Source organism: Parasteatoda tepidariorum, chromosome 4 (genome assembly GCF_982258835.1).
Source record: "Parasteatoda tepidariorum strain Cologne lab strain chromosome 4, Ptep-v5.0, whole genome shotgun sequence".
Classification (NCBI taxonomy): Eukaryota; Metazoa; Arthropoda; class Arachnida; order Araneae; family Theridiidae; genus Parasteatoda; species Parasteatoda tepidariorum.
The window spans coordinates 23,208,945-23,220,533 of NC_141758.1; the positions used below are offsets into that span (position 1 = coordinate 23,208,945).

An 11,589-nucleotide genomic window follows, 5' to 3' on the forward strand; every position below is an offset into this window, starting at 1 on the left:
GTTAAAAAAATATTTAAGAATTCATTTTAATACTGTAACAGCTATCATATCATTACAGGGGTTTCTTAATTGAAATTGGTTGAAAATAATCCTAAAAAGTTAAATTGGTTATAAAGCTTTTAATGAATATCTCATATTTCAAAATATTCATTAGTTTAAAAAGAGTACTTTCAGGGAATAAAAATTTTTTTAAATTAAAAAAAACCCCTCCTACTACACTACTGGCCATTAAGTTTTTTCTACACTACTGACCATATCAGTTAGGCGACAAACATGAAATTTGTGGGACAGATAAAGCATGTTGTGGTATGCAAATGATTAGCTTATCAATGCATTCATGCAAAGCAGGCGGCTGTAAGAGATACCTACAATGTGTATAAAAGAGATTTGACAGTAAGTTTCTCATACAAAAATTGAATTTGAGCATTGTTCTAAAAGAGTTTATGTTATGCCTCGTGTAAGAAGAATAAATGCCTACCTACACATATCCAAGTTTGAATTGTGGCCTACCAGGATTGCTGTTCATCATACCGAAGTATTGCTGCTCTCGTTGGTCGAGATCCCATGACTGTTAGCAGTTATATGAAATCGATGGGTTCACGACGGTCGCATGGAACGCCATGCAGGATCTCAGTGGCCCCAAACCACTAACAGCCGAGAAGATGGGGTCATTTGCAAGACAACAAGTGTCTGCACAAACAATTCGACGACGTTCGCAGCAGCATGAACCATTGACGTTGTTAGATAAAATTTATTGGGGGGGGACCATACTTGGACTGTTAATTTCAAGTTACTTGAGGAAAAAGTTGTATATATATATATATATATAGATTGGTAAAAGTAACTTTTTCTTAATGTATGATGAAAACATGACATTAAACATGAAATAATTACATTTCACAATGTAGTCAATATCTTTTACTAACATTCAATGCATTATTATGAAAACTGAAACATCTTGATACTATGCAGAGTGTTCGTCCTCATCGATAATTTTAGAATCGTCTTAAAAGAATTAAATTTAAAAACAATTTTCAAATTAGGTGCTACTATTATTTAAGTACCATTTAAGCAAACTACTGTTTAAGAGAACATGAAAAAACTATTTGGAAAACTTAAGAATCACTACTAAGACAAACGGAATTGAAAACTTAAACCAGTTTGATATCATTTTATTTCATAACCGTCGTTGCCAATTCAACCCAAATTTTGGTTTACGAAGAAGGTAAGGGAACTCCTAGATCAAGTATTGGGAGAAATTTGCCATCGTGGAAGACTTCTGATGGAACTAACCTACATTTACATTACTTGAAGAGGAAAACCTTAAAAACTCCCTCTGTTAGCCTGACGGCAAGGGGACTCTAACCTATAATGCGTCCACCACTGAGGATATTTTATGTCAGCAATGTGGTTGGTGCCAGACGGGAGCGGAAATTGTATCGACCAGCCATCACTGGGGTTGAACAACCGACTCTAATTTCAGTTACAACTACTAATGTTCAATTCCTTAGCCTTGTAATTTTAAACCTAATTCAGAAGACAAGAGAACCCCTGGATCAAGAATTGGGAGAAATTTTCTTTCAGAGAGGAGATTCCGCTGAAAATAACCTGCATTTGTGTTACGTGGATAGAAAACACGGAAACCTTCCACGGTTAGCTTGATGGCTTAGTAAATTTTATACTCTGTCCAAAGAAAAATGACAGGGGTTGCGAACTAACCTATACGCACCCCTTTGGAGTGGGCATATAGGTTAGGAAAAAAGCACCACCGTTTTCCCGAGATGTAAAAAAAAAAATTTCCCTTTATTTTACACTCTTTAGCACAAGGATATTACACAAATGAATGATTAAATGAGCAAATGAATAAACAAATTTTTGAAATTTATTACTCTGAAACTATTAAAACAAAATATGAGGCAATAAATGATACACTAAACTTAAGAAAAATGTACCTATGTTTTTTCAGTTACAAATAAATGATGTGTAACCCTTTTGCTGTATCTTATCTGTAATCAAGTTCATACCAAGCCTTCTGCAAGTTCTTGCAGAGTTTTCAGTATTGATAGTTCATAAACAGTGTCTTAATCACAAATAGTTTGTGCTTAATTTAATGGCTTACAAAATCTCTGGGCCTTAAACCATTAGATTTTTTTTCATGGAAATATGTCTTAAGTTTATGAACCATAGATGCCAAAAACATCATAGCTACTGGTGAAAAAAAAAAATTTATACATTTTTTTTTAAAAAATTCGTGTATAATTTTTTGCAACACATGTCTTAGTTTCAAAAATAACAAATTTGTAAACTTTTGTTTATGTTAGCCCTAAGCAGTTTTGTGTTCACAATAAGAACAAAAAAGGCCTTTAATCTTAATACAAATGAATTGAAAAAATTTTTACTTAAGGTTTTATTGATATAGAAATAAAATGTTTTTCAAGCAATAAATTTTAAAATTACAAAAAGCAACAAAGTTACTCTGAAAACATTGATTTTATAATTACTACAATTTGCATAACAAAATATTCTGTACATTATTTTACAAACAATAAAAACTCTTTCTCTATACAAAATAATAAGTATAAAATTTATGGCACACTGGGACAGTTCACCGCACATCCATATCACAGTTTAAAGCTTTGGTTGTTTTCCGTGTACCCTAAATCGGTAGAGACAGGTGTATTCCATGTTTCCCCAATTGCTAAGAATTTTCAACTCCACAAAAGAAAAAGCATCACTATATGTAGTCTGAAATTAAACAGTATATAAAGTGATTATGAAGTTACAAGCGAGTAAAAATATACAGTCAAACCTCAACACTTTTAACTCTAAGAGAAACCCCTAACAACTTCCATGCATTTAAAATCATAAAATTTTTTCATGTGTTAAGCAGGTTCCCCAGAGTGTATCCGGCTATTATTTAAAAGTTATTTCTTCATAAGTCACCATATTTGCTTTTTCATTTGAAATTGCATTGTGTAGAAATTCTTTGTACAATTTCCTCTTCTGATATATCGCCCGATGCTCTTGTATTTTTACATTTTTCAAATTATCACATAATGCAACATTATTATTTAGATTAACTACTAAAAAGTACAAGTTTCTTTTGAGGCCGAATAATTATAAAGTTTAATCCAATCTTAAGGAAAGACCTTTTCTCTGAACGCATATTTTAGCTGTCATGATTCAGGTGATTTCTTTTCAAAAATGATAATATCTTTCTTATTCATAAAAAATTAATGAGAATCTTTTAAGGATATGAGGTTAAGAAAGCATTTTAAAATATTTGGAAAAAGAAAACTTTGGTGAAAAGTATTTCAGAAAATCAAGGGTCAACCAGAAATGTATTTGGCTAAATATATATATATTTGTGGATATAATCGTGTGGGCTGATGAAATGATTATCTCTCTTTTTTTTCTTAGTTTTTTTTAGATAAAATTTCATCTTTTTTTTTAAAATCAGTTTGTTATTTTTTTAATTATTATTTTCCCCCTTTTTTTAATATGTCTATAATTTTCCTTTGTTTTATCTTCATTTTGAACTATATATATATATATATATAAATTTCCCTTATAAGAATAGAAAATGAAGATTTCTCTAGCGACATCCCTAAATTCATGCAATTAAATAATGATATAATGCCTATTGTGGTAACTTATTTTTATCACGAAAAATTAAAACTTAATGCCTATAAAATATAAATGAAAAATAACTGCTACAAAACTATGAAGATACTTAGAAAAATAAAATACAAAACATTTATTGTAATCTGTAAAAGATAATAATTTTAACAAAGGTTGAGTCTTATAGTTACCTGCGCAGGAAAATATTGAAGAGAATCTTCATATTGGTCAAAGATATAATCACCAAGTAATTTTCCTTCATTATCTTTCTCCGAAACTAGACCCTGAAATAAAATACTTATAAATATATACCTGAAATAAAATACTTATTTCATACTTATTTACAAAATATCAGTTTAATAGGGTTTTTATGCAAGTCATAACTAAAGGAAATGTGCTGGAAAGTGTTTTTCTTTTATTAATTTATTTATGTGATACCATTTTTAATTTCATTTCTAAAAAGTTCAATAAATTTAACTATTGCAATTTTTATATAAATCTTCTGGGATCTTAATATCTAATTTGCAACAAATACTTAAAAGTACAAATGTAAAACGTTTTGAGGAAAAGAGAAATACACATTCTTTTAATTTAATTTCTTTTGGTTAGTTTATTATCCATCAAATTTTGAAATTAAATAGCTATAATTAGCTAAATGAGATTTAAATTTATTTATTAGTATAAGAACTGAAGTATTTATCTTTGTTACCATTAGATTCAGAATACTACAGAGTTAGCCCAGGACAGATATTTTATAGGATCAGGTGGGGGAAAGTGTTTTATATACATTGAATTCACATAGATCAAATATGAGGCATAACTTATTCATTTTGTTTTATTGTTTTCTTATAGTAATGCATTCAAAAGAGCATGTTTTGATATAACTACTTTACTCTAGAGGGGGGTAAAGTGGGTATAGTTCTAAAATTAGTATAAATTTTTCTAAATAACTTTTTTAAAACATATTGTTCTAGATATAAAAATGCTCTCAAACAAATGTATCATGATAATATTTTTAAAAAAAAAGTAATTTTTTTTATTATTAAATTAAGGAGTTAACGTTTATGGTTATCAAAATTAGGTATCACTTCGGATGCAATATATTTCGCTGAACTCTACAAAATTTCATTAAAAAGCAAGAAAAGTGTAATAGTTTTTGGTTTATTTGAAATATAAATGAGAGAGTAAATATTAATATATAGAGAGTTAATTTAAACGCTTTTACTATTTATAGCAGGCATGTATTTTTAGTGAATTTAGTTTAGGAATCTTTATTAGTTTTCCATGAAAAAACACCATATGAATGCAAAAACTTGCACGAAGACTCATCTATATCTTTAAATATGCTCGCTAAATTATACCATTATGCTATTCTGGTAATTCTTGGATTGTGTGATACTTCTGTTATATTGTTAATCCCCATTCTTCTCTTTTAAAGATAAAATTTAAAAGAAATTTTGTTTTCGGCATTATAATTACTATAAAGAGCTATAATCCAACAAGTAAATTATTATCCCTAAGGGATAAAAAAGGACAAGATGAATATAAATATTTATTTCATCCTCTCTATGAATATAAATATTTATTTCAGAATTTTCTTTTGATTTTCGAAAAATTTACACCAGTATTTGTGAATGAAATCTTACCCAAACTTGGAAACCTTTAGGTGCACTGTCAATAGATCCTGAAGGAGACAAAGAGAGAGGTATGTGTTCCATGGTGAATCCAGTCACTTGTATTGTATATGATAATTGTATCACCAAAAAACCTTGGCTGCCTTTAAATGCCCAGCACTTTCCAGGTTGCATTTCAGGCTAAAGATAAATTCATCGTGATTTTAAAAACTAAGCTACTTTTAATAATGCAAAAAATATGTCACATAGGAAAAATTGGTTATTCTCCATGGGTTTGTTTAACTAATTATAGAAGTCCAATTATAAACATGATTCATAATCAGAATTAAATCAGGTTTTTTTTTAAAGATATACATTAAGAACTTAAGTTAAAATTTATAGAATAATTATAATTGAAATACTATTAAAATAAATCAATAAAGTATGCATTTGTAACTCTATTACTGAATTAAAAATTGTTTAATGCATGTAGAGGTACAGCTCAAATTTATTAAACTGAAAAGCAAACTAAAAAGAAATCAAAATTAATTTCAAATTTTTTTTTTGTTGATTTAAAAAAAAAAGATATATAGGGGAGAGTCGGGTAGCCCCGCCCACCTAAGGAGTTTTGCTTATATTTCTGTATAATATTGAGTAATAATCAATATTTTTGTATGTTTCTATTGTTTTACCATCTAGTTAAATTATGCAAAAAGAATAAACCAAAAAAAGAATAGTTTAGCTTAAAAAAATAGAAATTTAAAAAAACATGTTTTTTAGCTCCTTTCAAGATGTGTCGGGTAGCCCCGCCCAGTTACAAAAATTGGGTTTTTTGGCTATTTTTCAGGTGTAAATGACAATGACCAATGTATCGACAATAGATAAACCTCATTTATCATTTTTATCACAAAATTATTTTATTTATTACATATTTATATACTTTTAGTGAATTCTATCATTTAATAACAACAAATGTCATACTTTTTATCATTATTAATGTATATTAATATATATTTATATTAAATAATTAACGAAAATAATTTAATTTAAGTAACAATAATTAATAACAATAGTTGTTTTTCTATATAAACTTATTTAGTTGATCTCTTCTTATAAACTTAATATAAAATACTTTTTATAAAATTACAAATTCACTTTGTATTTTAATTGCATTCAAATGCTTCTGTAGATTGATTCGTTCACAAATAAGTAAGCAAATAGCTTATAATATTTATGATTTCTTCATATTAAATTTAATTAGGATATATCAATTACATTTTAAAAATATTTAATTTGCATTTTTAAATATATAAATTTTTGCATTTTTAAATAGATAAATTTATGTTTCATATAATATTAAAACATATTGGTAATTGATATACAGGGATGAGATTTTTCCGCTTTTTAGCGGATTTCCGCTTTTTTCACTTTTAACTCTTGAATTTCAGTTTTTTTTTTTTATCAAAAATTCAGATTTTTCTAAAAATTTCACTTTTTTTATAAGTATTCCGCTTTTTTAGAAAATTCACCGATTTTCAAAGAGAAACAGAAAATTCAAATTACATAGCTAGCAATCCTTTCTTATTTTTATTTATTATAGCTATTTTCTCCCCTTTTACTACAGCAGCTGATAAGATTTTCCGAATTTTTTACCCGCCCTCCCGATAGATCCGATTTTTGTAGTACAAGCGACGCTGCTTCTGACAAGCCTTTTAGAGGTCCCAAGCCTGGAATCTGCTAATATCTCCATTCTTATTCACACGATTTTAATATCAAACATAGCTTTTCATATTTGCGTGTTACGATTCTTATTCACTCGATTTGAATATTGTATGTTGCGATTCTTATTTACGAGATTTAAAAATCCGATATTGTGATTCGTATTTACGCCTTTTTAAAAACCTATATAGCGATTCGTATTCACGCAAGTTTAAAATTAATGTCTTGATTTGCTCATGCGGTTTATAATATCAAACATTGATTTTCGTATTTATACGTGATTTTAAAATAAGGCATTGGGATTCGCATTCACGCATTCTGAAAATTATGCATCATAACTCTTATTTATGCAATCTAAAAATTACGCATCATGATTCGTATTTACGCAATCTAAAAAGTATGAATCGTGATTTGTATTTACGCATTTTAAAAATTCTATATCCCAGTTTGTATTTCCTCATTTTCAAAATCGTATATCTAGTTTCATATTCATGTGATTTCAAAATCCATAATTGTTATTCATATTCACGCTATTTTAAAATCAACTATCGCGATTCTTGTAAGAAGTAAATTATTTTTTTAAATTAGTTACTATAAAGGTGACTGTTTTTCTAACGACGATTATTAGTATATGTAAGTGTTACAACATCAGAGAAACTGGAAGGGAATATATTCAAAACTTACATTCTGTGCTTGCAAAGAAGAAAAAATAGGATTTGTCACAAGATGTTTGAAGATGGACTAACGACTAAATATAGCAAACATAAAAGATATAGCAAACAAAAGCAATCACTTAAAAAGGGATTTAATTTAATTTTTTTTTTTTTTTTTGGAAAAAGAGTTAATTAACTCATCATCAAAATTTTATTTATAATTGCTGTTATTTATGCTATAAAAGGCAAAATTCTTATCAAACAAAAAACAATTATCTAAATAGTTACTGATTGTCATGTAATTTTTCAAACTAAAATAGCAATTTTTGTATGTTAAGGAGTTACTATATATTTCTACTTCACTGTTATTGATATGTTTCAAAGGGCTCTAGTTAGATTAGACTATAATATTAACATAATGATTCGGTCCATTGTTAAAGTTTTTTCCCCAATATAATTTAAAAAGTAATATTACTGATATATTTGCTATAAATCACATAACAGTATTTATTAAAAGAAATGAAATATTAATGTATATTCTCAGTAGTTTTAATTTGCTAAACCAGGTAGTTTTTCAAGTAATAATTGTCTCTTATGTGAACTGAGGAAAATTATAATTCCCAGCTTTATTTTTTCAACTGGTAATTTTTATTTTCACTAAATGTTAAGTAGCAATGTAATCATTTATATAATAATAGATTAGTACAAAATTGTATGTCAACACATTATTTATTACCTTAAACTGTCTGGAATTTATTATCAAAGGGTTGCGCTTGCGTAAAATTTATGATCGTGGAAATTCAGCTTTTTTGCCTTTTGGCTAATCTCATCCCTGGATATATCCAAATTAAATTTAATATCAAGAAATCATAAATATTATGATAAGCTATTTGCTTACTTATTTATTTTCACTCATTTGTTAACGAATCAATCAACAGAAGCATTTGAATGCAATCAAAATACAAAGTGAATTTGTAATTTTATAAGAAGTATTTTATATTATGTTTATAAGAAGAGATCAACCAAATAAGTTTATATTGAAAAACAACTATTGTTATTAATTATTGTTACTTAAATTAAATTATTTTCATTAAATATTTAATATAAATATATATTAATATTATAATATATTAATATACATTAATAATGATAAAAAGTATGACATGTGTTGTTATTAAATGATAGAATTCACTAAAAGTATATAAATATGTAATAAATAAGATAATTTTGTGATAAAAATGATAAATAAGGTTTATCTATTGTCAATACATTGGTCATTCTCATTTACACCTGAAAAAATAGCCAAAAAACACAATTTTTGTAACTGGGCGGGGCTACCCGAAATCCAATTTTTTTGTAAATTTGTAATTACTAGAATACTTTTTTACATACAAACTTCTTTCTTTGTGCAGATTAAACTTAAGACTACATACTTTAATGCTGTATGTATAAAAAAAATTATTTTTTTAGTATTAAAATGTTATTTTTTTAGTTTAATCGAAACATTCAATCAATTTTTCTTAATTTCATGACTTCTCAGGGCGGCCACCCACCTGGAAAACCTTGAAAACCTGGAATTATCAGGGAATTTTTTTATACTGGAAAAAATCTGGAAATATCAGGGAAATTTGGATAAAAACCTGGAAAAAATCAGGGAATTTTAAAGAAAAGCTGGAAATTTTTCTTTGATAATTTTTTTAATTTCACTAATTTAAATTCTTTGCTAATTTTCTTAATTTAAATTATTTACTCCATTATACCCACTTTTTTTTAACGGAAATGTATCGCCAAACAGTTGAAATATCATCAACTTAGCAATACTTTGCTTGCATCAAAATTTGCTCCATTACAGCTGTTAAACTAGAATGCCACATAAAATTCTCCTACTGTTGCTAAACGAATGCAGAAACCTTTGACCGCTATGGGACTGTGCAATTTAGGAAAGATTCTGGTGTAGGTGGAAAAAGATTTAGGATATTAGCTTCTATTTTTAAATACTGTCTTTGTGCTGAATCCATTTATGGCTCAAGTTTGTTCCGATGCTTTGGTGGTTATTTTTTTTCTCGATTTTGACAAAATGTTTTTGTATTTTTAACTTTATAAAATTCTCCAAAAATTAGTTGGTTAAATTTTATGATAATAGATTTTATATCGCACTCTTTTTCTTTTTCTACTCCCATTCAAAGAAATCTGTGAATTATTTTTTCTGAGCAAACCAACAAATCACACATTTTTTTACAATCGCTAACAGCAATGTTTGTCGACAAATTGTTACAATTGTTGCATTAATGGCAATTTTTTCTATTTCATTTTAACCTCTTATAACATATTTTAATTTTAAAAAAAGGCTCCTTTGTTGGTCAATATATGATTTTTGATTCAAAATTTTTTACCAAAAGATTAAAAAATAAATAAAAAATTTTGAAAATTGTCAAAATAAATTATTTTTTTCAAGTATATGTTAAAAAAGTAACATTTTGAATAAAATATTTTATAATATAGACACTTTTCTTGTACACATCCTATACTTTATAAGAAAAAAGAAACAAAAACCTGGAATTTTTAAGATTTTTATCTGGAAAACCTGGAAAAATCAGGGAAATTTGAAATCTGATTCAAGTGGCCACCCTGCTTCTGTATTCAACATATTTTCAAAACTATTGCTTACCATGTTACCAGCTGCATAAATACTTGAAACTTTGAAAATAATCTTTTTTTAATATAACAATTAATGTCCGATGGCCCATTGACTTGAAAAAATATTCTATACACATGAAATTGACTGTGGGCGGGGGTACCCGCTGGGCGGTGCTACCCGACTCTCCTCTAAAGAAAATTTATTTAGTACAACTGTAATAAATTTTCACTTTGTTCTCCTTCATTTGCATTCTGAAAAATCTACAAGAATTATAAGATTTTAAAATCTCATTTAAAAAGTATATTTTTGTATAAAAGTGTAATTTATTTCACTCAAAGTAACTATTGTAATTTTGCTAACTGGCACTCATTAATACAGCAATATAGTTAAAACAAATTTTAATACTATGAGAGCCAATACAAAATTTAAACAGGATTTAAAAACAAATTGAAAACTTTTTAAATTGATGATTTCTGGATATTAAAAAGTCAAAAAACAAAAAAAAATGAAACTATATAATATCTTCATCAGCTCACGCGATTATATTCGCAAAAAGTAGTGAAGGGATATCTTGTCATTTTTTTGTTTTCCAGCTTTTTAATACATTTTTTAAAAATAATTTTTCTTCTCTTTTCATTAACCTTTAATAATTTCCCTGTTTTCTCTCAATTTTTAACTTATTTTATGAGTTCTCTATACTTGCAGCTTATGCACAATAAATAAAACTTATTAATTTTCTTCATTTTTCTCATTATCCTTTTTGTCTTTATTGTGCTATATATATATATATATATATATATAGGGGAGAGTCGGGTAGCACCGCCCAGCGGGTACCCCCGCCCACAGTCAATTTCATGTGTATAGAATATTTTTTCAAGTCAATGGGCCATCGGACATTAATTGTTATATTAAAAAAAGATTATTTTCAAAGTTTCAAGTATTTATGCAGCTGGTAACATGGTAAGCAATAGTTTTGAAAATATGTTGAATACAGAAGTCATGAAATTAAGAAAAATTGATTGAATGTTTCGATTAAACTTCATTTTAATACTAAAAAAATAATTTTTTTTATACATACAGCATTAAAGTATGTAGTCTTAAGTTTAATCTGCACAAAGAAAGAAGTTTGTATGTAAAAAAGTATTCTAGTAATTACAAATTTACAAAAAAATTGGATTTCGGGTAGCCCCGCCCAGTTACAAAAATTGTGTTTTTTGGCTATTTTTTCAGGTGTAAATGAGAATGACCAATGTATTGACAATAGATAAACCTTATTTATCATTTTTATCACAAAATTATCTTATTTATTACATATTTATATACTTTTAGTGAATTCTATCATTTA

The 11,589-nt window shown here is 27.2% G+C and overlaps 1 protein-coding gene across 8 annotated transcripts in view; it reads right to left on the reverse strand.

Moving 5' to 3' along the window:
• Positions 1-2,392: 2,392 nt before the first annotated feature.
• The window catches only part of LOC107441910 (uncharacterized), a 68,897-nt gene continuing 59,700 nt past the window's right edge, over positions 2,393-11,589 (reverse strand). For all 8 annotated transcript variants that reach the window (XM_087160783.1, XM_087160782.1, XM_087160781.1 and 5 more), the window contains exons 16-18: positions 5,268-5,435; positions 3,813-3,905; positions 2,393-2,745 (exon numbers count right to left, since the gene is read on the reverse strand). In XM_087160783.1, coding sequence (XP_087016909.1) covers positions 2,629-2,745; positions 3,813-3,905; positions 5,268-5,435 — 378 coding nt within the window. In that variant the 3' untranslated portion in view covers positions 2,393-2,628. The remainder of the gene's footprint in view (positions 2,746-3,812; positions 3,906-5,267; positions 5,436-11,589) is intronic.